Below are 26,112 nucleotides of genomic sequence, written 5' to 3'. Positions count from 1 at the left end.
TGCTGCGTCTGGCTTGCCAAGCCCCCACTCCCTTCCCTCACCTCCCAGCCAGTGTCTGGCACACCAGCCTCTGTTTTGGAAAAAGCCCCACCCTTGAGAGAGGAAGGGTGGCCCTGGGGCTAGGGGCTTGCCTCGGAGTTGGGAGACCCAGGTTCGATTCCTGGCCGACCTTGGGCAAGTCACTGAGCTGCTGGGTGCCTCACCCTGCCCTGCCCCACGGGATCTGGTGAAGATAAATGCACTAGTGACTGGGAGATGCCATGGTGATGGGGGCACCTCCCCGGCAGAGGCAGGGCTCCTGACAACTTAACTGCAGCGTTGACTAAGCCTATTGAGAGCAGGGCTCTTTGGCACAGCCGTCCCTGGACCTGGTCTACGGCAGCACTGGGGGAGCTGCATTCCCTCAGGAAAGGGGCAAGTATAGCCAAGCTCACAGGCAGCTCAGTCTTGCCAAGCTCCCAGTGGGCATGATCATCCCTCCTCAGCGCCTGCTCCAGGGCATTGCTCATGCCATGCCTAGGTGCTAGGGGGCCCCCTAAGAGACCCTGCTCTCAGCGGCATCTCCCAGGCTCCTAATCCACCCATTTCATGATGCTGCTGTTCTCATCACCAGGCTGCATACAGAGGAGTCAGGCACTCCAGCCCATCAAAGAATGGACACGTTTTCCTCCTGCCACTGGATCTGTGTTACTGGCTCTGGCCTTCCTGTACTGGAACACAAGTCCCTTGTCTTCCCCTGACATCCCTTGCTACTCTCGCTCTCCACACGACACACCCAGACAACCTTACCTCTGCCCCCTTTGCAACGGTACATGGGAACATGGCAGCTCTGAGTGCAATGATACTTGGGGAACAGGGCATCAGCCAGTGGTTGTGGTGGACTTTTAATGCGCTGGTGTTTGTTATGGAGGAATAAAGTACCCTTGTGGCTTCCCTATGGGGACAGAGCTAAGCTGTCTGGCTGCGGTGTGTGGTAAGCGTCACCTAAGCTGAGCATTAGTGTGCAGCGGGGGGGGGGGGGGTTGCGCGCACCTGTGGGTGCATGTGTCTGTGAGTGTGCGCACACCTGTGTCTGTGAATGAGTGTCTACTGATCCCAGCGAGATGCAGAACAGGAAGGAAGACACCAGTCTTTGAGCTTAAAATAACATTTCAAGCATCCTTTAGTCTTGTCATGTAACATTAATGAAGAATGCCAGTTAGCCTGCACACACGGGCAAGGAGGCACAACTACACCCCAGGGGTGCATTACAGATGAGGACCCAGGAGTGTCTAGTACTGCATCACCAAGCTACGTACAGCAGTCCCAGCCTCAGGAAGGGAATCGACTCCAGTTACTGTTTTAGAGCTTTATCATCCTTATTTTTATAGCTATATGGAGAAAAGTAACAGGCCCAAAATGCTGCCCAGGCAGTGACCCTGAGTCACCCCTGATCATTCTGCTGCAGCCCCTGGCCTCCCTCCCGACTCTCAGCTATCCCCATTTGCTTGGACACATGTAAAACCTAGAGATAAGCTCACTGCAGCAGGGCCTGTGTCTTTGTACGTCTTCCATGAAGCACCCAGCACAAATTTGGGTGCTACAAAATAAATAAGAATCATTCATCCCCTTCTGCTCCATTGCAGCACAGCACCTGGCTGGGCCCCAATCTTCTAGCACTGGGACATCACAGTACCTGGCAACCGTCAGCAAAGGCACAAAACCACATCATATTACCACAACCAGGAGCCAGTGGCACTGGGACACAAACACCACTTCTGACAGGGCAGCACCTGAGATGCCGACACCCAGCCAGGACGCAGCATCTCTGTCACGCTGCAGTTATCATCTAACACGATCCGTTCGTTCACGGAAATACTATGTTCTTGTTCTGAACCGTCCCTTGGGTAGGGCGAATTGGGGTGACCGCTCCGGGTCCTGTGCTTGGGGAGGCCCCGCAGGCCAGTGTGATTGGCCGGCGTGGTTGGTCCTGGAAGAGACGAACCCTGTCACTTCCAGCCCGGGTCCTGCACCACCCTAGGTACGGCCCCGTTCTTGTTACAAAGAGTCACAGTCCCAAGCGTGCACGGGGGCTCTCGGCAAAGGTCAGCAGATCATCCTCCAGATGCTGAGTGAAGACCAGCTGTCAGCGGGTGTAGGAGCGCTGCCAGCGGTAAGTGTCAGGGCTATTGTGAGGGCAGCAGGACTCCTGCCTGCAGCCACTTCTGCCCTGGGTGACCTTCGGCACCGGCCTGGCCCCTCTCTTCTTGGCCTGGCCCTTCAGTTTGTCCTCTGTGAGGAGGAAATCCACAGTGGTGTGGAAGAATTCCAGCACCACCTCATGGCTCCAGAAGGCACCACACAGGCTATCCTTGAAGAAGCCACAGTGTCCACCTCCCTGGGTGAGCACTAAGAAGAAGTAGGGGTTTGTCTCAAACAGCTCGAAGGGCAGAGTGTCCCTGGGGGCCCCACACATGGGGTCGTCCTGGCTGCAGATGCACAGCACTGGTACTGCCATCTCGTCCACATCCCGTAGGGGGTCGTTCCTCTCCCAGTACAAGTCCCAGGTCTGGGCCTGGCAGAACAAAACCTCCTCCAGCTCCCTCAGTGACTGGCCCCCAAAGAAACGATCCAGGGGCAAAACCTCCCCTAGCACCGTGGCAAACCTGGGGGAGACAGACACTGGTAAGAGCCCAAGCAGGAGAACGAGGAGGGGGGACAGCTCCCTGTACTGGGGAGGTTCATTGATGGAGCACGGGGCAGCTCAGGGCTGAATGGACCATCTCACCATGGCTCTATCTGGGACAGAAAAGGCCGTCTCCCTTCATCCACCTCCCCCAGGGCTCTGCAGCTCCCCACGTTGTGCTGAGAAGCACTCTCACTAACCAGGACTGCTCCAGCTACAGCCTAGGGTCACCAGCTCTGTCCCCTACCTGCTGATCCCACAGGATCTCACGTGGGTCCAGGAGACATGGGCAAAGCCACTGGGATCCCTCAGTGCACTGCAAAGCTGCACTCAAGGCATGGTGGAGCTGGGAGGCTGTGGCTCATTGCTTCAGACACTGCAGGGCCAGGCCATCACTACATGCTGTCCATCTCCACCCCAGACAGACCCACAGACAAGTCACTCACCGGCTGAGCCACACCTTCTGGGACATGAGCAAGAGTTGCTGCCATAGCCAGGGGCACCCAGCTTCAAACCATCCCCGAGGGTCAAAGATGGGGGAGATGCAGCCAGCAGCTGTCAGGAGGCTAGAGGAACCGCATTCTCCCAGGTAGGAGAACAGGAGCCCTGCCCCAGTGCTCTCCCCCACTGCAAAGAGCAGGGCCCCTGGGCACCGGGAGTGGATGTACTGGATGGCTTCTCGCAGGTCAGCAGGATCCCCATATGGCTGCAGTGTGGTGGTGCTTAGGGGGCAGCCATTCTGACCACGGCGGTTAAAGACAACAGGACGGTAGCCATGAAGGAGTGCCACGTGACATAGCTAGAACCAGACAACAGGAGTCACTGTGAGCACCCTGGGAACAACAGGGAAGGGCAGCCTATCTGCCTCGAGGGCCCCACCCCCAGGCTGCTCTACCAGCTGGTGGGTTAGGGCAGAGCCATCCCTTGGGTAGTGCAAATTGGGGTGACCGCTCCGGGCCCCATGCTTTGGGGGGCCCCATGGGCCAGTGTGATTGGCTGGTGCGGTCAGTCCCGGAAGAGACAAATCCGTCATTTCCACCCCAGGCCCCACACCCCCCTCGGGACAGCCCTGGGTTAGGGACTCAGACACAGGAGAAACCTGCGATCACACCTGGAATCCAGGTCAGGATTCTGCCCTGTGGCCAGTACCTATGGCTTTATAAATGGTCCTTTGAAAGGACCCAGGCAATGGGTCTTAGAAGCCTGTTCCGCTGCTCAGTGCCGTGGTATCACTGCCTGGAACGTTTGCCTCATTCTTCCTTTCCTCAGTGTCCTGATCCCTGGCCAAGCTGCCTTGGTCCCCGTCACCGCCTCGGGCGCCACATTCAGGCCGAGCTTTGCAGATGTGCTCACTAATGTGGGCACCCAACCAGAGACCCCTGGGCTGACTCCCAGTGTGCTGAGGACCCGCTGAAGTCAGTGGGAGCCACAGGTTCTCGTGGGGGCTGGTCAGAAGCTGAGGCATCCAAATGAGGGAGCACGTTGAGCAGTTAGTGCCTTTCATCTCTGCGTCAGCCCCTCCATCCCCAACTCATCCATCTCTGGCCCCCTCCCACTGGGATAAATCCATCGGTTAATGGGGTGAAGCTAACAGTCCCGGGGGAGTCGTCCACAGCCCCCTCCCTGCTGCAGCACAGCCCCAAACAGCACTGACCATTCAGCTTTCAATCACACTGTCCTCTCACCTCCAAGTCCATGAGCCCTGCCCCTCCCTGCAAGAGGGAGGTTTCTGCCCCAGATGGTCAGGTGGGTTGGCTGCATTTCCCACGCGCAATGGCATGTTGTTATTTTCTGCCCATGCTTCCCATCTCCCTAGCTCCCTTTGTTTGCAACTCCTCCCAATTCAGCATCATTGGAAAATTTCACTGACATCTTCTTTACCCCTTTTCAGATGGGCACCGCCCAGGGGCAGGGTTCAGATGACAGGAATCATGAATGAAGTGGTTAAAGAATATCAGCACTAGGTGGTGTGGAGTGGGCAAGGGCATCCAGAAGTGGCATATGGACCCAGCACATGTCCCGTGCTGCAGTCGGGCCGTGCGGCACTAGGCGGGGGTGCCACTGACGGGGGCAACCTGGACTCAGTTGCATCGAACAGCAAAGGGAGTACAAGGCTCCCCATTGTCTGACCCTGAGACTGGAGTTAGCTGGGGAGCTCTCTGGCTGGTATTGACCGTGTTGTTCTAACTGCACTCACAGGCTGTTGCTGGCCCTAGCGAGGTGGTGCTAAGGCTAATTTCTGGTAAAGTGAAGAGAGGTTTAAGGAAGCCCAGAAAGACCCATGTCTCCCAGCCCAGAGCCCAAGAGAATCCACTGTCTTCTCTGTAGATTCAGCTTGTCAGCTGCAGCAGCAAAGCCAAAGGGCAAATGGGGTCAGTGGGCTTGTGGGAGGATGGGGGATAAATCTCGGCACTAAATCAGCTGTTAGTAGCGATCGCTAGGGGACCCCTTTGGTACTGGGCAAAGAACACACTGCTGGGGTTTATACACAGCCTCCGTTAGAGCCTCTGCCCCAGGCATCGGGCAGCTGGGAGACAGACTGGAGCTCCATGCAGCTGCCTGATGGGAACAGCCTGTCCTCCCTGGTGTGTGTGTGGGGGAGGGGGGGAGGGTTGTGCAGCAATTCCCTAGATACCGTACACCCTTCCAAATCCTGTGTGACCCCCATGTTCTCCAGCCAGGCACAGCACTCACCCCCATGCAGCCCCACCTCAAACAGGCCACAATGTTTCCAAACCCTCCAAACAGCCCACTTCTGCCCTGAGTCATCCCCCCCACATTGCTCTGCCCCTCGGGGGCAGGGACTGGCTCCATCTCTGCGTCCTGTTGCTGTCTGTCTAAGGAAATTCTCTGAGCTGTAGCTGAAGGGGTCGGGGTCATGGTCCCTGTTTCTACAAAGGGGAAAACTGAGGTGCAGGGAGGGGAAGTGACTGGCCCAAGGTTACCCAGCAAGTCAGTGGCAGAACCAGGATTGGAGCTCGGGGGCAGTTCCTAGTGCCCAGCCCTGTTGCCTGTCACTGCCAGTCCCTCCCCCTCATTACCTTGCTGATGTTGCGGGTCACCTTCCCGAAGGAGTTGGGGACAAGCAGCAGGACAGGTGCGCTGCAGGGGCTGGATGTCTGCCTCCTCTCCTGCTGTGCTGGCCCCACTGCCCAGTCCAGAGCCACCAGCCCCTCGTCACTCAGCTGCAGATAGGTCCTTACAAAATGCACCCTGCTCTCCGGGGGCCCCATCAGGCTGGCCAGCGTCTGCAGGGAGGGGAGAGCCCTCCATGGCCAGCTGGCTTCGCATCGGCCTTTCAAGGCCTGGCACTGGCTCTCCAGGTAGGCAGCCAGCGCAGAGGGCTTGCAGACCAGCTGGGCCCCAGAGCTGCTGGGAACTTTTGCTTTCTGAACCCAAACCCGGACACGCAGGAGGATGAGCAGCAGGAGGAAGCCCAGCACCCCTGCCCATGGCAGCATGGCCGGGACAGCCCCTTCTTGGATCACAGGTCCCTGCTCCTCTACAGGCTGTGGGGGGCTGAATCACACACAGCCCTAAGGAGAGGAAGGAGCTGAGCAGGGGGCCACGCTGTCCAGACTTCCTCAGCAGACTTCCCTCCAGAGAGGACAGGTTTCTAGCATGGCAAGCTTCAACCTTCTGCTTTGGTAGCAAGAGAGGGCGGGGGTGGCTAGGGCGTGTGAAGCAGCAGCCTGGAGGAGGAGCTGCGGCGGTTTCCGTGTCAGTCCCAGAAGCAGAGAGAGAGAACCACAGAGACCAAAGATTGTGCATTAAAGACTAACCCTTTGGGTGAGGGGAGGGAGGACTTGGAGATGGGGTGTGTGTGAGGGATGCTGTGGGGAGAAAGGTTTCACTTGGCTGCTGGGGCAGGCGGCAGCTCACTGCTCTGCACATACCCCTCCGGGCACAGGAGTGAGAACAACCCCAGTCCTAGGAGAGCGGGCAAAGCAAAAGGGAAACCTGGGGAAGACAGAGCCCAGGACACCCAAAGCAAAGGACAATGGCTCCTCTCTGCAGCAGGACAGCCCTGGGCACAGGGAGGGAGAGAGACATCACAGTGGGCAGGGTCTGGCAGTGGCAGCCCTGGGGAGGGGCAGAGAATGATGCTGCTCAAGGGGCTCTGCAGCTCAGAGCAACCTGTGCATTTGAGAGAATAACTTGATTTCTGATGGGAGCCATGACAGAGGCTCAGTGATGCTGAACTGATGCAGGCTAGAGGCTCCAGCCCCTGCAATTTCATGTTTAGCTCATGAGCAAATACAGAAGAGAAGAGAAGTCAACATTTCCCGTCCATTATTCTCAGGCTCTGGCCTTCAGCAGCAGCATTTCGAATGCTCCAACCCAGGGCTGGACGTCCAGGGCAGATGCATGGGCAAGAAGCAGGAGAGTTAATTGGGCAGTGCTTTCCAGCCCGCTCAGCGGAGCAGAAGAAATTCCCAGCTGCACTCGCAGAGAACGGCTTCCCAGCTCAGCAGCACTGTGCAGAGGTGGAGCACCACCTCCCTCTAGGAGCACCGCCAGCCACATCTCGGCCCTAAATACCCAGCACACGGCTCAGCCCTTGGCACTCAGAAACCACGACACAGGAAGCATGACAGCTGACGACTAGAGCAAGACAGTCTAGAGGGGACACAGGGCACCAGAGCAGCAAGAAGCAGTGTCTGTCCCACCATCCTCCAGGGCATTTGGGTGCCTCTCATACACACATAACCACTGCTGACAGTCCACAGGGGAACCCACCCGGCCACACCTCCAATGCATGCGACAGTCCGGCCAAAAAGCAAACCTAGACCGGCTCCCAGGGACTAAAGCCCTGGCTCCAAACCCCTTCACCCACAAGGCAAAAACCTTACTCCAAAGACCTTACCAATCACCCATGTCTTGGAGGCCTCCCAGTCAGGATCCAGGCCAGGCCACAGCACAGACATGGCTTTGGTAGCGCTCACAGATTAGTCTCTTTTGTTTGGTGGGAGAAACAGTATGTGAGCGTGAGTGCGGTAAAGCAGGCACACCCGAGACTGGGTTAAGGGTGCATGTGGGTCATTGGACTTTTCTGATCCAGGAGTGCTTTACTAGGCAAGCTTAATGCTCCCTTAACATTGTTTGGTATGGAACATGAATGAGAACAGCATCTGCAGTGATGCTAGCAGCAGGGCCAACGAGAGGGGGGGGAAGCCGGTACAAATTACCGGGGCCGGCAGTCCAGAAGGGGACCCAGGGCCCGGCTTCCCCCTCTAGTCGGCCCTGTTTAGCCGGTCCGCCCTTGCTGGGGGGCCCGAAAAATTTTTTTTCACCAGGGCCTGAACCCACTCTCGGCCGCTCTGGCTAGCAGGGATACAACAACCAAGCGCTATTGATCTCTTGCTCCAGGCCATAAACTGACCACAGGAAGGGGTCAGGCAGAAACGTGTCCACAAGGGACAGCACTGCAGGTGCATTAGGTCTTCTCCAGTGCACCCTGCACTGGCAACCATATAAGGTGGTCCAATGCCCAAAGGGCACGCCATCCCACACCTCTTCCTGCAGATACCAATTGCCTGGGGGAGGGGGGGTCTAGAGCAGTACATGGGCTTCCCCTGAACAATGCACCATGGTGATTTACAGCCTGTTTTGTCCCTTGTTTCTTCATTGACCTTCCTGCTACCTTGAAGGTTGTTTCATCCCCACAAATAATTTGCTCAGCAGAAGTTGCACAAGTCCCTTCATCGAACTCAATGAGAACAGGTGCGGCCAGAGCAGGCGCTTGGGAGCACGTGGCCACAGCACCAGATGCAGCTGAGCAGGTGCCACTGGGAAGTTGTGGGGCAAAGAAAGGGAAATTGCATCCCAAACCCCAAGGCCTAGGAAAGGAGGTATGACTGGAACTGAAGGACACAGGCAGGGCTGCAGGCTCAGCACCAGGAACTTAGCCCATCACAAATGAAGAGTCTCATTAAAAGTAATCCACATCATGCAGCGTCTGACACTCCTCCACAGAGGGCCCTGCCTCCTCTGGGAGCCATCGGGGCTAATAGATGCTGCCTGTTTGCCCTGGAATCTTTTCCTGCACTAAAACAAAAACCCACTTACCCATGAAAGCTGACGTAAGCAAGTGAATGGGAAGCTGTGATGGTTGCAGGGCCCTGAACAAGGAGCTCACAGGATGTGCTGGTGGCGCAGGGAGTGGATTTGTGACACTGTCGCTCCCAGCTTCTGCTTTCTCTCTTCCTCTGTTTCTTTCTCTGGGCCACCAGGCAGACCCCGGCGCAGCTGCCACTCCACTTTGTGTGCCTCTGTCCCAGGTCCCGCAGTCAGCTCACAGGATCCCCAAAGTCCCTAATTCAGGTGAGAGAAAATAAGCCATTGCTTCTCTGTGGAAGTGACTCTGTTGGTGAAAAGGGCTCTGTGCACACAGCATGGTGCATAACCGTGCCACACACAAGCAGACTAGCTGAAAGCATGGCGCTGTAGGAGTGTGTCACACAGCCCTGCACTGCATGTGCAAATGCCTGTGCATCAGACTGTCTGCCTTACACCAAACCTTCCAACAGGTGAAACTAATAAAAACCCTCTGCCTTTCATCAGAGGGTCTCAAAGTGCTAAGAGCCAGATGGAATTCCTTCCTGGCCCTGCTCAGCGTCCAGCTGGCATTAATTTGCCCCCAAATTAAAAGCTTAGAAAACGCTGTGGTGGGGAGGGTCTAGGGAAGGGAGAGAATATGGAGAACACAGATGGGTCAGTAGCCTTTATTTGGGTGGGGGAGAAGGGTATGTCTAGATGTCCCAGGCTGAAAATCACTATTGAGGTGTATCGGGAGCTCAGGACTGAAATTGCAGGGCCAGGTTGCAAGTCAGTGGCGCCAAGGCGTGCTGCAGAACTGCGAGGGCGCTGTCTGGCTGTTTACTCTGATCACACCGCACCATCTCACTTCCCCACTTCCTTGCTGTGGATGGAGGAGCGGGCCATGTTGTTCTGTGTTGCTTTCGTTTCTGTAGTGACTTGACCACTTCCGGCCCTGTGTGGCTCACAGCCGTGCAACCCCATGGGCCCTGCACTAGTGCCCCAATCTGCACAGCAGCATCTCTCTGTACAGCATCATCCTAATACCTGTCAATGCTGTGGCTTATCTCCCTTTCCCAGGCCAGGTTGGGGAATGAAAAGATTCTGTCCAAGGTGAGGAAGGCCAGACATGCAGGGAATTGCCCTGGGGACCTGTCCAGCAGCCCTAGGGTGATGGCCCCAGAAGCTGGATAAAGCTGGAGGATGCCCTGCATCTGCAGGGGCGGTGGGCCCTAGGCAGGCCGTTCACCTGGTTTTAAGCTGGCCAACCCTGTTCTGGGGAAGGGCTGTCCCTGTCCAGCACCAGCAATGAGTCTGTCCAGCATCACTGTGGAGGACAGGAAGTTGCAGAGCACCCAGCTTGCACCCAGCAGCCGGAGTGGGGTCACATGGGGGAAGTACTGGAACGTCTGGTATTCTGGGGCTGCATCCGTGGGCCCCCCGAGGGGCCGGGGAAGGTGGTGGGTGCAGGGAGAGAGCCTCTGCGGGAGTTCCAGGCTGAAGGGAAAGGCCTGATACTAGCATTGCACCATCTGCAATCTCAGGTCCTTTGTATGCTAGAAATTAGGGTCCTCTCAGGCCCGGAGCAGGGGGCGAGGATCCAGCACTAAGGGCTATCACAAGCCTCCCCACTGTGGGCTGCTGGCGCGGGCACCTTTCTGTGGCCTCCCCTTCCCCAGGCGGCCCCGGTCCCTCTGGGCCGGAGACAGCAGCGGGGCGCTCGGTGCCCCCCAGAGCAGAGGCTCCAGGCTCCGAGCTCCGCCCGGTGCGGCCCGGGCCAGATCCCGCCGGCGCCACGTGGAGTTTGTTTCCCGGAGAAGCGGCCTCATGTGACCGGCATCAGCTGATCCAACATGGCCGGGGCCCGGGCCGCCCCCGCCCGCCGGGGCTAAGGGCTCGGGCCCGTCCCAGCCCGGGGAGCCCCGCGCCGCGGCCCAGGTAAGGGCGGGTCCGGGCCGGTCCCGTGTCCCCCGGCCGGGCTCGGGTCCGCTGCTGCCCGCGGGGCCCGGCCCGGCTTCTCCTCGCCCCGCCGCACGGCCCCGGGAGCCGCCGGTGGGCGCCAGCCTGGGCCCGGGCCCGGCTCCTCGCAGCCCGCCTGGCTGCCGCAGGGGAGCGCCGGGCTGGGGGCCGGACCTGCCCCATTGAACGCCCCCGGCCAGGCCCGTGGGGCAGCGACCGGGCAGGTGCGGGGGGGCGGGCCGGGGGGGCCCGGGCGGGGGCGGGGGGCCGGGCTGGCAGCGACGGGGCGGGGGGCCGGGTTGGGGCGGGTGCGGGGGACTGGTCTGGCCTGTGTGCTGCTCTTGCCCAGGTTTAATGGCGCTGCCACCGCACTCCGGAGCGCAGACTGGCCAGCCCTGTGGCCGTGGCGGAGTGGTAAGGCACCTGCCTCAGGCGACCCCCGTCAGGAGCCCCTAGGTCTGTCTACACTGTGGCGGGGAGTGAGCGTCCCAGCCAGGGCAGACAGACTCGCACGAGCAGGGCTTGCACTAGTGTGCTAAAGGCGGAGGCTGGACTAGCCACCAGAGTGCTGAGCTCTGGACTCCCTGCTTCCAGCAGTGCTAGCCCCAGCCCATAGCCTGCGTCTGTCTGCCTGGGCTGCGAGGAGTGTAGATCTACCCTGTGACTGAGGAGAGTCTGAGAGCCCCATGGGGATGGGTGGAATCGCAGCCCCCAAGCTGCCTGTCTCATTTAAAGTGTGTCTGTTTCCCACAGAGACCGCTGAGCTGTGGAACTCTGCCGGTGCCGTACCAGCATGGAGTGCTTCCTTAGGAGAGTGGAAAAAGACCTGAATATTGACCACAGGCAGCTCACTGCTGCTGTTGAGGGAACCCATCTCATTGCCTTTGTCCCAGTGAAGTGGCTAGCGAGCCTGAAGGAGCGCAGGGTGCTGCCCACCCTGTGCCCCCGGCCTGAGGGGCTGAGCGAGGTGGAGGTGAGGACTTTCCTTCAGCGCTCTGTGCAGAAGCTGCCTGCTGGCTGGACGAGAGTGGAAATCCATGGTCTGAGGAAAGAGAGGTTGGCTTATCCACTGACTCTGCACCACAGTGCGCAGGACGATCGGAACGGGCGCTTGGAAACACTCCATGGGTTTATGCAGAATGTTGCTTCCCAGAATTATAGAAACTTGTGGCATAGAGCTCACCGCCTGTATGTGCAGCCGTACTGTCACGCTCACACGCCGCTCACGGTGCTGGCCCTGGACGTGCTCAGAGTGGCTCTTCAGAAGATCTATGGCTGCCCTTTTCTCCAGGTGGGTAGGAGTGTCCAGTATGCCTCTCCTGCCAAAGAAGGTTCTACAGGCACAAAGGGGACGTCCTCCTGCCCAAACATCCTCCGAGCAGAAGCTCTTCTGGAGTCAGCCAACATGCTCTACATCATCTACCCGTATGTGCAGTATTGCTTGCACGACATTGTGACCTTCAGCCCTGCAAAGCTCACCAACAGCCACGCCAAGGTCCTTTTCATCCTCTTCCATGTCCTGCAGGCCATGAGGGCCTGTCACCAAGCGGGGCTGCCATGTGGTCCCTTCTCCCTTCGTGATGTGGCAGTTGATGAGAAGCTGTGCAGCCGGCTCAGAATTAACCTCCGTGAGTACGAGAAGCCGACGGAGGAAGGGAGGGATCCGAGAGCTGATGAAGAAGAAAGGGCTGAGGAAAGCAGGGCTCTGGCGTGGACTGGGAAGGAGGCGAGGTGCACAGCTTGCCAGGAGGAGCTCAGGGGCCTTGTGCTGGATTGGGTGCATGGGCGAGTCAGTAACTTCCACTACCTTATGCAGCTGAATCGCTTGGCTGGACGGAGAATGGGAGACCCCAACTACCACCCGGTTCTCCCCTGGGTGGTGGATTTCACCACCAAAAACGGCAAGTTCAGAGACCTAAGAAAATCCAAGTTCCGCCTCAATAAAGGAGACAAGCAGTTGGACTTCACCTATGAGATGACCAAGCAGGCATTTGCAGCCGGAGGATCAAGTGGAGAACAGCTCCACGTGCCCCACCACATCTCCGACGTCCTCTCGGACATCACCTACTACGTCTACACTGCCCGGAGGACACCCAAGGCTGTGCTCTGCTGTCATGTGAGATCGCAGTGGGAGCCAAATGAATATCCAGCCAGCATGGAGCGCATGCAGAGCTGGACTCCAGATGAGTGTATCCCTGAGTTCTATACAGACCCCACCATCTTTAAATCCATTCATTCTGACATGCCTGACCTGGATGTGCCATCCTGGTGCAGCTCCTATGAGGAGTTCATTGAAGTCCACCGCAAGCTGCTGGAGAGCAGAGAGGTCTCTCAGGATCTCCACCACTGGATTGACCTCACTTTTGGCTACAAGCTGCTGGGGAAGGACGCTGTCAAGGAGAAAAATGTCTGCCTCCATCTGGTAGACAACCACACCCATCTGACCAGCTATGGAGTGGTGCAGCTCTTTGACCAGCCACATCCCAGACGCATGGTGGGACTTGCATACATTCCTGCTGAAGCTCCAGTCATTGCTCGACCTCTCATCCAGAACGCCAGAGAGACAATAGTCCTAGAGGATGGCCAGGCTCAGATGGGTGATGGGGTCAATGGGCTGGTCTTGGAAGCCACACCTTGTGAAACCGGCTGGTCTGGTGAAAAATCCATCAGCGGTGAGGATGATTTGGAGCAAGGCACTGAAGCTCTGGATTCCATTCCTGCAGCTGGCAGAGCCGCCGACCAGCCCCGTCCCTGCACACCTTCAGCTCAACCCTCCAACCTCCCTGCCTACCCTACAGAAGGCAAAACCTCAAGTGTCCGGCCTAATCGAAGGAGTAAGCCTGGTGTTGTGGATCAAGCTGAAAGGGACAAGATGAAGATTACGCTTCCTGAGGGTTTTAATCCTGTCCAGGCCCTGGAGGAGCTGGAAAAACTGGACAACTTCTTGGTTAAAGGCTTAAACAGTGAGATGGAGCTGATGGAGCAGCCGCTGGTGGAGCCGCCGCTGGGCCTCTCAGATCTGTTCCAGAGAGACATGCAGGCACTGGGAGTTCTGATAGCTGAGGTTGTGTTTGCGCCAAGGGTTCGCACCCTGAAGCCAGATGCATCCCTGCTGGAGCGGTTCCTGACCGTTCGGAATCTTTGCCAGTATCACCCGAAGGAGATCCCAGCCCCGCTCCAGCACGTGCTGGAGACTTTGCTGCAGCTGAACATGCCTGAGGGGAGACGTCTAAAGAACAAGGTGGCCAAGAACAGAGTCCAGCTTTTTGAGTACAAACCTGTTTCCCAGGGTCTCCCGCCACCCAGCCCCTCGCAGTTCCTTAGCCCTTTCAGCTCAGTTGTTCCCTTCCCTCCATATTTCCCATCTCTGCACAAATTCATTTTCACCTACCAGTCAAAGAAAGTGGAGGATGAGAGTCAGGGCCGTGAGCTCGTTTTCCAGCTGTGGCAGCAGCTGGAGGGGATCCTCTGTGAAATCACTCCTGAAGGCTTGGAGATCCTGCTGCCCTTCATCTTATCTCTGATGTCGGAGGAGAACACTGCAGTCTATACAGCCTGGTACCTGTTTGAGCCCATAGCTAAAGCCCTGGGCCCCAAGAATGCAAACAAGTACCTGCTCAAGCCCTTGATTGGTGCATATGAGAATCCCTGCTGCCTCCATGGCCGGTTTTACCTGTATACAGACTGCTTTGTGGCTCAGTTAATGGTGCGTCTGGGGCTACAGTCCTTCCTCTCTAATCTGCTGGCTCACATCCTGCAGATCCTTGTTGGCGTTGAGAGCTCCCAGGAAGAAAGTAAGTCCCTTCTGGGAACGGCAGAAGATGAGGAGAGTGGAGGAGGCAGCCCAGTTTCCTGTGCCTTTGGGGAAGAGATCAAAATGGATGTGGATCACGGTTCCACGGCACTCGACCTTTTGGATTACACGTCTGGAGTCAGCTTCCACGACCAGGCCTATCTGCCAGAGAACGAGGATTTCCAGAGCGGCCTCTATGTCAGCGAGTCCCTGCAGCCTCAGGAGCAGGAGTTGCTTAGCCTCGGGCAGCTGAGTGACAAAAGCAGCGCCAGTGAAGTGTCGCTGGGAGAGGACAGACCTGCAGATGGGGATTCCCAGAAGGACAAGAGTAGCCTGAAGTCTGTGGACAGCAGTCAGGAGCTGAAGCAGAGTGAAGACTCGGAGGAGGGGGAGGGGGAGGAGGAGGAGGAGGAGGAGGAGGAGGAGGCCACAGTTGCTACAGAACTTACCCTGTCAGGGGGCACTGGTGCTTCCATGGATGCTGCCCTGGCTGATGAGCACAGTGAGCCAGAGGAGGGCGATGAGCAGGAGCTGCATGACCACTCTGAAGATAAAGAGCAGACGATTCTCCTGGGTAAGAGCTGCACGTAGATGCCGTCTGTCTGTCTGAGGTGGTGAGTGACTGGTGCAGCAATGGAAAGGGGAGATGGGAAGCCAGTCCTGTGCAGGAGGAGCTGGAACCAGCTCTGGACGTGCTCCTGAATTCTCCAGGAAGGTGATCAGAGCAAATCTGAACCTATCCAATGGACACTTTAATAGGGTGGTAGCTGGAGTCCTGATGTTGCTGTTTGGCTGATGCAGCTGGCAGGGTGCTTGACAGAAGGCCGGGCGATGCTGCAGGTCAGGAGTCCGCTATGTGGGGAGCTCTGGTGAGGACTGAGGCTCTAAGTGTCCCATGGGCAGGGTCTGGGCAGCTTACAGAGTGGCAGATTATTGCTCCTTCTCCTACTCTGCGCTCTTGTTTTGCAGACACGGCCTGTAAGATGGTGAGGTGGCTCTCGGCCAAACTGGGCCCTACTGTGACATCCCGTTACATTGCCAGGAACCTGCTCCGTCTCCTCACATCCTGCTATATCGGTAATGTCCCTCCACCTGCTGTAGAGGCCCTTTGAAGGGCTGCTCCTCTGACTGTGTCCCAAAGCAATCTGCTGTGAATGCTGCCCTCCCCGGAAGGTGCAGCCCTATCTGCATGGCTGGGGGCGGGGGCAGTGTGGACAGGCCCCGCATCCGAGTGTTGGGGTGAATGTGCCCTTTGGGATTCAGCACAGTGTCTCTCTCAGCTCACTGAGCTGTCTCTCTGGCAGGTCCTACCAGACAGCAGTTTGTACCAAGCAACGAGGAGAACAGTCCCCTGAATGCCGGAAACATCTACCAGAAGCGACCAGTGCTGGGGGACCAGGTGTCCAAGCCGGTCCTGGCCTGTCTCATGTATATGGCATACCTGTATGGAGAGCCTGTTCTGACCTATCAGTACCTGCCCTACATCAGCTACCTGGTCAGTGCCCCGTCTTTCTCCTTTACTTGTCGCTGTTCATGCATGTGATGGAGCGAGAGCTGCATCAAACGTTGAGCTGCAGGCACACGGGAGGGATGATATACAGCACAGGCCTTATCATGTGCCGCTGAGAGAGCTGCTAGTCTCCGGAGCACACGCCTTAGCTGTGTTTAATCCTGGGCATTGTAAGCTGAGCAGTGTCCTGCTGGGCTGCTGCTGGGCTGGGAGTTGGCAGGAAGAGCACTTGGCTGATGCAGCCAGAGCAGGATCTGCCTATTCCAGGTGTGAGTTCCCACTTTCTGTCAGTGATGCCCAAGGGTGCAATGTAGGGATTTCCTGTTTGGAAACCCTCGCTCTCCAGAAGCTCTTGGGGTAAGAGTTCTGTACTCCGTACATGTGGGACAGGCCCAGGAGGGGTTGAAGGCATCTGTCTCTCAATTCCATACTGAAAGATTAGCAAGATTTGCGGGCTTCTTGGTTTGAAATTCTTAGTTGCTCCTGTTGATTATTTGGCAAAATGTTCAGTAGAGGTGATGAAAAAATGGTAACCTGTTTAAAAAAAAAACCAACCTTGATTTTGTTTTGAGGTATTCTAAACAGACCCATTTTTATTCTTTTAAATAGTTGTTACTTTTCTACTTACAGACTCTTGCTACATGAAGAATTTCAGTAACCATTTTCCTAACACTTTTTGATTAAAAATTGTGGGTGGGGAATGGCACAACAGTTCATGAAAAACTTTGACAATGCTGATCGTATTTCTGTGGGAAAATTTTGTTTTGAAAAAAGGCGATTTTTCAATAAAAACGTTACGGAAACTTTCAAGCAGCTTTAGCATGCAGGTGGTCCGCATAGGAGCCTGGGAGTCGCTGAGTTAAACCTCTTTCCCTATCAGCTCTCTGTAAGCCATTTGCCCTGGAGGGGATTCTCAATTTCTCCAGTCAGCAGCTGGAGTTATGTTAGCAGCTAACAGCTGCTTTGCTTTGGCCTCTTGTCTGTCTGTCTGTCTGTCTCTCTCTCTGTTCTGGGAAGAAACATAGCTTGTGATCGGAACCTGCCACCGAGAATTGTTCCCATTTTCAGTGTGAACAGGTCTCTGCCCTGTGTCTTGGGTAAGAGTGGGGGTGGCCGACCTGTGGCTCCGGAGCCACATGCGGCTCTTCAGAAGTTAATATGTGGCTCCTTGTATTGGCACCGACTCCGGGGCTGGAGCTACAGGCACCAACTTTCCAATGTGCTGGGGGGTGCTCACTGCTCAACCCCTGGCTCTGCCACAGGCCCTGCCCCCACTCCACCCCTTCCCGCCCCCTCCCCTGAGCCTGCTGTGCCCTTGCTCCTACCCCCCCCCCCAGCCTCCTGCACCCCACAAAACAGCTGATTGGGAGGTGCGGGGAGGGAGGGGGAAGGACTGATCGGCGGGGCTGCTGGTGGGCGGGAGGCGGGGAGCAGGGGAGGAGGAGCTGATGTGGGGGCTGCTGACGTATTACTGTGGCTCTTTGGCAATGTACATTGGTAAATTCTGGCTCCTTCTCAGGCGCAGGTTGGCCACCCCTGGGTAAGAGCATGGGTTTGAAGGGCGGATAATCTAGAAAGGATGCCTTTGGTGTTAGCATTATTAAAAAGCTTTTCAGTGTAACTGTGGCCAGAGCTCTGCTGTAGCCAGTGCCCGTAAGGCAGAGAAAACGGTCACTTACATTCCAAGCCTGACCTTGGAGGTTCTAGGCAGAGGCATGCTTTTCCAAAGCATGCTGGGCTGGCCCCTCAGAATGGAGCCAGGTCCAGGAGCTGGCGTTGACTCCTGGATCACTCGTTTGAATGACACTGGCCCAGGAGTCCGGTTCCCAGGATGTTCTGCTAGCGTCCCGGCATGGCCTAGTGGTGCTCAGGCCTGTGCGCTGGGCAAACTGAAGGCTGGGGCAGGTCAGGGCATCCTTTTCTCTCTGCTTCCCGCACTCAGACTCCAGGCCTTAGGTGTGTCCTGCAGGCAGACACTCTCTGTACCATGGAATTGAAGTGCTTTGTTCTCATCTCGCCCCCTCCTCCTGGCTTCAGGGTGTTTCTAGCAGGTGAGGGCTTTGGGCTCAGCCTCTCCCCTGCAGTCTGTTGGTCCCTGGTGGGGCTCGGTGCTTGAGCAGGGGTGGGAAACTCCTCTGGAGGCTGTGAGAGGTGCAAGCATGAATTCCTTGGGAACTGCTCCAGAATGTGGCTTGTCCAACCTGTGCAGGGAGGCTGGTAACCATGGAATGGGAGGTGGTAACGGCTGCTCGACTCTTCTTTCTGCCCTCCAGGTTGCCCCTAGCAGTGGGGTTGGCTCTGGCCGGCTAAACAGCAGGAAGGAGGCTGGGCTGCTGGCAGCTGTGACTCTGACCCAGAAGATAATCGTGTGCCTTTCAGATACCACCCTGATGGACATTCTCCCCAAGATCAGCCAGGAGGTCCTGCTCCCAGTACTGGGCTTCCTGACCTCGCCTGCCATTGGGTGCGTGTAGAAAGCCACCACTCCCAGGGACCAATCAGCACCCACCAAACCCTGGCATTTCCTCTGCCTGGTGTGGATAAAAAGTCACGTGCAATCTAAAGGGTTGGGATAAAGCTCTCCTGGGCGGGGTGGGCTCAGGACTATGGGGGCTCATGCTGCCATTCCGCCCCATCCCTCCCTGGGGGGCTCTCCTTATGCCAATCCTGAGTTCATCTCTCTGGAGCTTTCGGTCAGTGCTGTCCCTCCCCCGTGCTCCTGTAGGGCAAGAACCACCAAGTGGGTGCACAGTGTTGGTCTGTGGGGCGGGATGGTGACTGATGTGATCTCTTCAGTTTCCCTAGTGGTGCCCAGGCCCGCATTGTCCTGTGTGTTAAGACCATCAGTTTAATTGCCCTGATCTGCCTGCGGATTGGGCAGGAGATGGTGCAGCAGCACTTGAGTGACACCGTAGGAACCTTCTTTGGGGCTTTTTCGCTGCTGCAGGAACTGCAAGAGCAGGTTAGTGATGGTCAATGGCTTCTGTCTCCCTCTTCCCCATGGGGCTGTGGGCACAAGGACATTGCAGCTCTTGGTGCCCAGGGCACGCGTGAGGGGCTGGTCTCATTGGAAATCATCTGTCTTCTCTTGTTCAGGGTCTGTCTTCAGAGTCACTGAGCCATGGTGAGACGCCTGAGCTGGAGATGCCCTTCTCAGATGGGAGAGTGCTGCCCCTGGACCCAGCCATGCTGGCAGAGTTACAGAAGGTTTTTAGCCCAGAGATGGCCTACACCACCTATGTCCCCTTCTCTTGCCTGCTAGGTATGCTTCAGCTACCTTCTCTTCATTGCTGGGGCCTCGTGCTAACAGTCCTTGCCCTGCACTCTGTGTTTAAATGCCTGGCCTGGGGTCCAAGTGCAGCATCTGCTCTGTGCATGAGCCCTGAACCGTAATGCAGCGTTGACGGACAGGAATAAACCCTCAGGACATCATATGGGCCTTGCCTTGCCTGCAGGGGACAGAAGATCTCCCTGCCCTTCTGACCAGGAAGGACATGTAGGTGACAGTATCTGGAGGGGGCCCTGGGTCAGCAGAATACTGGATGCTCTGTGAGCCTTGTGCTATTGCTGAGGGAGATGGGGAGGCTGGGGAGAGGTTCCTTCTCCCAGAGCTGTGCTCTGTACTTTCAGGTGATGTTATCCGGACGATTGTCCCTAACCACTCACTGGTTGGGAGACTGGCCAACTTGTACCTGGAGAGCGTGAACCCAAAGAGCCTGCCTCTGGTCAGTCAGGAGCCAGCACCGGGCACAGCCTGCTTGAACCAGGATGTCCGAGGCAGCGAGCCCAGTTCCAGTCACCATGAAGACAGTCACTCGGGCACCTTTGGGAGCGTGCTGGTGGGAAACCGCATTCAAGTCCCTGCGGACACACAGTACGCGAGTTCTGGCTCGCTCTGCTTCAGCCCCAGAGCTGATGGCTTTTGCCCCTCTTCTGCCAGTGAGGAGAATGCCCTGAAGCAGGATCTGCCCCGCAGTGCCCACATGCTATGTGGGAACTGGCTGGCCTACTGGCAGTACGAGATCGGGGTAAGCCAGCACGACCCCCGCTTCCACTTCCACCAGATCAAACTGCAGAGCTTCTTGGGGCACACGGGGGCCATCAAGTGTGTGGCACCACTCGGCTGTGAGGACTTCTTCCTGAGTGGCAGCAAAGATAAAACTGTCCGCCTCTGGCCCCTCTACAACTCTGGGGATGGCACCAACGAGATGGAGCCACGGCTCACGTACGCTCAGCACAAGAAATCTGTCTTCTACGTGAGCCAGCTGGAGGCCCCGCAGCTGGTGGTGAGCTGCGATGGTACTGTCCATGTCTGGGACCAGTTCACAGGTGAGGGGGCGTCTGCTGGCGCAGTGTTTGAAGAGAGGGGAAGCCAGGAGAAGGGTTGAGAGGCTGAGCTGTACTCAGCAGGTCGGCTTACGCTTACTGAGAAGGATCAGGCTAAATCTGTACATCTGCACCTATAGGAAATCCAGTCCTGCCTTCTCCATTTCAGGAGGAACAGCTGGCTGGGGCCTCTATGCAGAGTAAGACAGAGTGATTCTGTTCTCCTCCTGCTCCTGGCAGAGTCTTACCTATAGGACAGAGGGGGTCCCTTGCTCTGAAGCAGCAAGTCTAGTCTGCCACTAGAGGCAGGAGACTGGAGTAGAGGTGTCCTGTGTTGCTGGTTCCAGATGATTTCCCCCCCAAGAGGCTGTGCTCTGTTCCCTTCCTTCTCCCTCCCCGCCCTCCTGACATCATGGGTGTCCTTGCAGCAGTGCAGTGATGTGTTGCACACAAGGACTGGAATTGTCTTTGGTTCCGGGAGCAGTGGCCCACGGTGCCCTGAGCAGTGACACCTATTGGGGCGGCTTTGCTGATCCTGCCCTGCTGCAGTGAGGTAGGCAGGCTGCGCTGGTGCACTCAGCTTGTTGTTCTTTTCAAAGGTAAACTTCTCCGGACCTTTGATGCATTGGACAGCAAAGTTCCCATCACCGCCGTGACCACCATGCCCTCTCCCCACAGCAGCATCTCTGTGGCCAGTGCAGACTCTGTGCTGCGCTTCATTGACCACAGGAAGCCAGGATTACAGGTATCGGGGTCTTTGCTATCTCTAGACATTGTGGGCCACCCTCTCCCTGATCTGTTCCACAGCTGCACCTACCTCCAAGGTGCTTGTATGGCCAGTCATTGCTACTCCCAGTCCCTGCGTGCCCGGGTACCCACAAGGGGAGGCTGGTGAGCTCGGCCTGGCATCCAGGCCCTCCCTGCATCCTCTCCTGTCACTCAGTAACTGGGGCTACTCCTGCCTGTACCTGTCTCCTATAGCACGAGTTCCGCCTGGCCAGTGGCGTGAGCGCTGGGCTCATCCGCTGCTTGGCTGTCAGTCCCAATGGGCGCAGTGTAATGGCTGGCTTCTCATCTGGATTCATTGTGCTGTTGGACACCAGGACTGGGCTCATCTTGAGGGGGTGGCCAGCCCACGAGGGAGACATCCTGCAGATAAAGGTGAGAGGCTGGAGTAGGGCTCGGGCTGGCCCTGTACGTGGGGGACCACAGACGGCACTAAAGGCTGAGAGTTGGCTGCGTGGGGCCTGCTGTGCGGATCCTGCTGAGCCTTGCGGCAGCAGAAAAACAGGGCTGTGGTGGGGTGTCCTGCTGCCGGTGGCTCCTGCAGTATTCAGAGGGCGGTGGGTAGACATGCCCATTTGTCATCTTTCCCCCACTCCTTAGAAGTCTTTTCAACTCTCGGTTGACTTTTTTTTTTTATTTTAAGGTCACCCCGTTGCGCCCTTGCCAGGGCTTTGCCTTGGGATTGGGGCTGTCAGTGACTTTTGGTGCCCTAGATTCTTCCAGCTCATGTTCTGTCTGAGCCAGCAGATCCCTGATCTCCTTGCGGATGAGCGGGCGTGGGCATTGTGAGGGGCAGGCCAGACACGTGAGCTGGGGAGGATGGGAGGGTGCTGCTCTCTCCCTGAGGCTAGCAGCCCCTCCCCGCTCAGGACCTCATTCTAATGAGTAACTCTTGTCCATATTTACCTGCCCTGAGGGAGCAGCACTGGCGTTTTTGTGTCCTTGACCCAGTTCAGGTTAAACAAAGTTCACCTGCTTGGGTTGTTTACTCCCTCACAGCACTGCTAGCCAGAGTGCAGCGGCCCCAGCCTTTGCTCTCCTCAGTGCTGTGTGTTGCACAGTCTCAGCTGGGCCCTGAGCTCTGCATCCCTGAGCGGGGTTGTGCTTTGGGGACCTGGGCTTGGGGAGGAGAGAGTCTGGCAGTGCTGCCCACTCGGTAATAGTAAGAGGCTGACAGAGGAAGGGGCAAGCCCCCGATGTGCAGGGAGAGGGCTGTCAGGCGAGGCAGAGATGCATGCTGTAGAGATGCCAGTTGCCAGACTGCACTCATGAGTCTGAGATGGGAGGGTGTCTAGGACTGACAAGTTCTTGCCAGCAAGAGACGCTGTAGGTGCCCTGGTGAGAGCAGCTCAGCGCTACTCCTGTTTGCAGGGTCAGCGTCTTGTGATCTGGGGAGAGGAGAGCTGGGCTCTCAGGCCAGGGGTGGTCGTAGCGCAGAAACACTGATTCACTGGCACTTTCTCTCCTGCAGGCTGCAGAGGGCAGTGTGCTAATCAGCTCATCTTCTGATCACTCCCTTACTGTCTGGAAGGAACTGGAGCAGAAGCCTTTGCATCAGTATAAATCTGCTTCTGACCCCATCCATGCCTTTGACCTCTACGGCAGTGAAGTGGTGACCGGCACCGTGGCCAACAAGATTGGCGTCTATTCCATGCTGGAGTCGTCGGCCTTCCCTACCAGCACGACCAAGTTGAGCTCAGAGAACTTCCGGGGCACCCTGACCAGCCTGGCTGTGTTGCCCACTAAATGTCATCTTCTCCTTGGTTCCGATAATGGTGTGATACGTCTCCTGGCATAGTGGCCTCCATGGCCTATCTGCCTGGTGCCCTGTGCAGTCAGTTCCACTAGCTCTAGTAGTGGCACGTGAGGCCAATACCTTTGCTCATGGGAGAAAGGGGTGAGGTATTTCTCCGGGATACAAGATACAGGGACGTGGCTGTTCAGGAGTTCTCAGTAAATCCTCCCCAACCCCTGCCTGCAGTCGAAAAAGCCATAATGGAGGAACCTCCACTGCTGCTGGGAGACATCCGGGCATTGCAGGGCAGCATCACCCCCCTGCAAGAGGCCTGGAGCCTTCCACACCGTGTGTGCCTGACTCCCCTGGGACTGAGCCGCTCTCCAGAGAAAGGCGGACGCTGGGCGTTCTCCCACCTCCCTCCAGCCCAAGAGTGAGAGGAACACAGCCGCTGCCCTCCACACTCCAGCCCAGAATCGCTGGAAAGTCACAAAGGGGTGGGGCCAGCGGAGCCTGGGAACTGCCTGGTGTTGGGCATGCTCCCCTATGGAGCCTATAGGGCACTGGGCTATTTGGAAGGTGAGGGCTGAAGGGACACAGTTGGGTTCTTTTTCTCAGTTTGCTTTATAGTCTGCTGCAGTCCTATTAACAACCCCACCCCCGCCATGGCATCCATCTGGGAACCCTTCCCAGCACCACTGTGGCTTCTCACTGATTCTAGGGCAGGGGCAGGTAACCGAGCCAGCCATTTACCCAAGGCATAACCACCATCTGTTTGAGGGTGGGAATGTGCCCACAGAGGGGTGGGGCAGCCCTAGCTGCCAGGGGAGGCAGGAACTAGACTTGTCTGGGGGGTTTCAGGCTCCCAGCCAGGCCCTCTGCCCCGAATCTCTGCATGCTCCTGGGTGGGGGGGAGGGGGAGGATGTACGTTTTTCCCTAGCTCCTGTCCCAGAAGAGGCAGATCCAGGTACCCCATGGCGGGGGAGAGGGGATTTCTTTTGCGCGCTCTGGAATGAGGCTGTGTTGGCTGCTCCTTTCGAAGTAGGGGCCCCATCTGAGCTGGGTGGAGTTCAGGCTCGCCGGGGAGGGCAGCTTGAGCCCCTCTTTGCTGTCATAACTCTCACTCTACCCTACAGGCTTAGGACAGTGAGGGGCAGGACCCAGCATGCCTTGCACCCACAAAGTGCTGCCCTCTGCCCCTGGACTCCACCTCCTGCCAGAGACCGTGGCTAGAACAGCCCTCTCCAGGCAGCAGTGCTTGAGCTGTGCCTGAGGGGAAGAGGGCGTTCCCTGGGCCCATCAGTGAGGGTAGCTGCCTGTCCATACCCCCCGGCTTTGGTCTGCTGTAGGCTCCCTCTCGGTCTCTTGAGCTACTCTGAGCCTTTGCAGAATGGTGCTGAGGGGTTGGGAGTCTGACAAGAGGGGCCTGGCCTGAGATCAACACTCAGCCTGGTGGAGGTGGAGGGGAGGCGACTGGGCAACTCCTGCTGGCTCTGGGTGGAGCTTAGGGACTGTGGGGAAGGGCTGTCATCCTGCCCAGGTGGGAGTCCCAGGGCTACCCACTGCTGGGGGGGTCTCTACTTCCCACTGCCCTGTGCTTGCAGATGGAGGGTGGGGGAGATGAGCACTTAGTCCCTTGCTGTCCCTCCATTCGGGGGTGGGAGGGGAGCTCTGTCCCTTGTTGCCTATTAACCATTTGCAATAGATGTAAATATTTATTCTAATAAACCCTTTGAAAGAGACCACGAGAGGAGCCTTTCTGTGTGTGGTGCTGGGGTGTGCGGTGTGGCTGCATGCGTGTGTTGGGGGAAGATGGGCAGTAGTTTTACTTATGGGAAAGGAATGATGGCCTCCTTACGCACCTTTCTGTAACGTAGGAAAAAACCTGCGCAATCCTGGGGGACGTCAGTCTGAGTGACACATGCTGGTGTTCTCATGCTGCCATTATGAAAACAACCTTGGGGCTTTCTAAACATTCCTAACTCAAAAACTGTTGCAGTCAACATGGGAAAATTCTATATTAGACCTTGTCTTAACGGATAAAGAGGAACTGATCACAAAACTAAAAGTTAATGGTAGCTTAGGTGGGCGCAATCATGACTTTATTCTCCTTGCACATTATAAATGTGACGAACTCCAGACCAGTTATATATATTCTTGGTGCTTTAAGAGGGCCAATTTCACAAAGCTGAAAACAAGTATGAGCCAAATCACCTGCAAGGAAGAATTTAATCAGAAAAAAGTGAATGATAGTTGGGAATCATTTAAGAACCCCTTACTAGATGCCCCAAAAAGCCACAAACAAGGAGAAAGGCTCTGCTGATTAAAAAACTGACCTGGGTTAGAGAGGAAGTGAAGGCAGCTGTAAAAAGTAAAAAACAAAAACCCAACTCTCTCTCTCTCAACAAATGGAAGAGGGGAAGCTGTTAGTAATTAATATAAATTAGAAGGTAGGAACTGTAGAAAATTGCCAAGGGATGCAAGGCGAAATCTATGGCCAGCACTGGACAAGGAGTTTTTAAAATATATTGGGGGGGCGGGAATCCTTACAATGGTTTTGGTTCATTACTATATGGAAATGGTAGAATTGTTAATAATACAGAAGTTTTCAATAAATATTTATTCTATATTTGGGGAAAAAACATGATGCAGTGTCATCATAGGGTGATGATAAAACTCTTTCCAGTCCATTTGTATCTCTGGAGGATGTTAAACAGAAGCTACTACAGTTAGGCATTTTAAAATCAACAGGTCCAGATAACTTGCATCTAAGCTTTAAAAGAGCTGGATGAGGTGCTTGCTGGACCATTAATGTTGATTTTCAAAATCTTCAAGTACTGGAGAAGTTCCAGAAGACTAGAAGATGACTAATATTGTGCCAATTTTTAGAAAGGGTAAATGAGTTGACCTTTCAGCCTGACATTGATCACAAGCAAAATAATGGAGTAGCTGATATGGTAGTCAATTAATAAAGAACTAAATGAGGGTAAGGTAATTAATGCAGATCAATACAGGGATTATGGAAAAATAGATCTTGTCAAACTAACTTGATATCTTGTTTTGATGAGACAAAGTTTGGTTGATAAAAGTAATCGTGTTGATGTAATATACTTAGACTTCTGTAAGGTGTTTGACTTGGTACTGCATGACATTTTGATTACAAAAAACAATATAAAATTAGCATGGCACATTTTAAACGGATTAAAAACTGGCTAATTGATAGGTCTCAAAATGTAACTGTAAATGGAGAATTGCTATCAAGTGGGTGTGTTTCCAGGGCGGTCCCACAGGGATTGGT

At 56.0% G+C, this 26,112-nt stretch overlaps 2 protein-coding genes across 2 annotated transcripts; one reads left to right on the top strand and one right to left on the bottom strand.

The window, feature by feature from the left end:
* Positions 1-1,174: 1,174 nt before the first annotated feature.
* Positions 1,175-10,533, bottom strand: LOC112102871 (protein ABHD15-like). Its single transcript, XM_029912539.1, has 4 exons — positions 10,359-10,533; positions 8,735-8,787; positions 3,112-3,464; positions 1,175-2,645 (listed from the first exon to the last, which is right to left on the bottom strand). The coding sequence occupies exons 1-4, from the start codon at positions 10,531-10,533 to the stop codon at positions 2,126-2,128; spliced, it is 1,101 nt and encodes a 366-aa protein (XP_029768399.1). The 3' UTR covers positions 1,175-2,125.
* A 39-nt stretch (positions 10,534-10,572) lies between these two features.
* WDR81 (WD repeat domain 81) lies at positions 10,573-23,917 on the top strand. The gene is made up of 11 exons (XM_026656653.2): positions 10,573-10,642; positions 11,417-15,030; positions 15,426-15,533; positions 15,761-15,951; positions 18,240-18,430; positions 18,763-18,928; positions 19,063-19,228; positions 19,597-20,295; positions 20,892-21,037; positions 21,274-21,453; positions 22,550-23,917. Exons 2-11 carry the CDS (start codon positions 11,457-11,459, stop codon positions 22,874-22,876), a joined length of 5,748 nt encoding a protein of 1,915 aa, XP_026512438.1. The 5' UTR covers positions 10,573-10,642; positions 11,417-11,456; the 3' UTR covers positions 22,877-23,917.
* Positions 23,918-26,112: the final 2,195 nt, after the last annotated feature.

Source organism: Terrapene carolina, unplaced genomic scaffold (assembly GCF_002925995.2).
Source record: "Terrapene carolina triunguis isolate 2854851 unplaced genomic scaffold, T_m_triunguis-2.0 Scaffold231, whole genome shotgun sequence".
NCBI classification, from domain to species: domain Eukaryota; kingdom Metazoa; phylum Chordata; order Testudines; family Emydidae; genus Terrapene; species Terrapene triunguis.
This window is presented reverse-complemented; position numbering and strand designations above follow the sequence as displayed.

Excerpts from the sequence above, each read along its gene's own strand:
- LOC112102871 (XM_029912539.1), bottom strand. The coding sequence starts at position 10,533 with ATGAGGCCGCTTCTCCGGGAAACAAACTCCACGTGGCGCCGGCGGGAT. Across the intron at positions 3,465-8,734 it reads GCTTACGTCAGCTTTCATGG|CTATGTCACGTGGCACTCCT; the intron begins GTAAGTGGGTTT and ends GTCTGGTTCTAG. Across the intron at positions 2,646-3,111 it reads CAGAAGGTGTGGCTCAGCCG|GTTTGCCACGGTGCTAGGGG; the intron begins GTGAGTGACTTG and ends TGTCTCCCCCAG.
- WDR81 (XM_026656653.2), top strand. The coding sequence starts at position 11,457 with ATGGAGTGCTTCCTTAGGAGAGTGGAAAAAGACCTGAATATTGACCAC. Across the intron at positions 18,929-19,062 it reads TGCAGGAACTGCAAGAGCAG|GGTCTGTCTTCAGAGTCACT; the intron begins GTTAGTGATGGT and ends TCTCTTGTTCAG. Across the intron at positions 21,454-22,549 it reads GAGACATCCTGCAGATAAAG|GCTGCAGAGGGCAGTGTGCT; the intron begins GTGAGAGGCTGG and ends TCTCTCCTGCAG.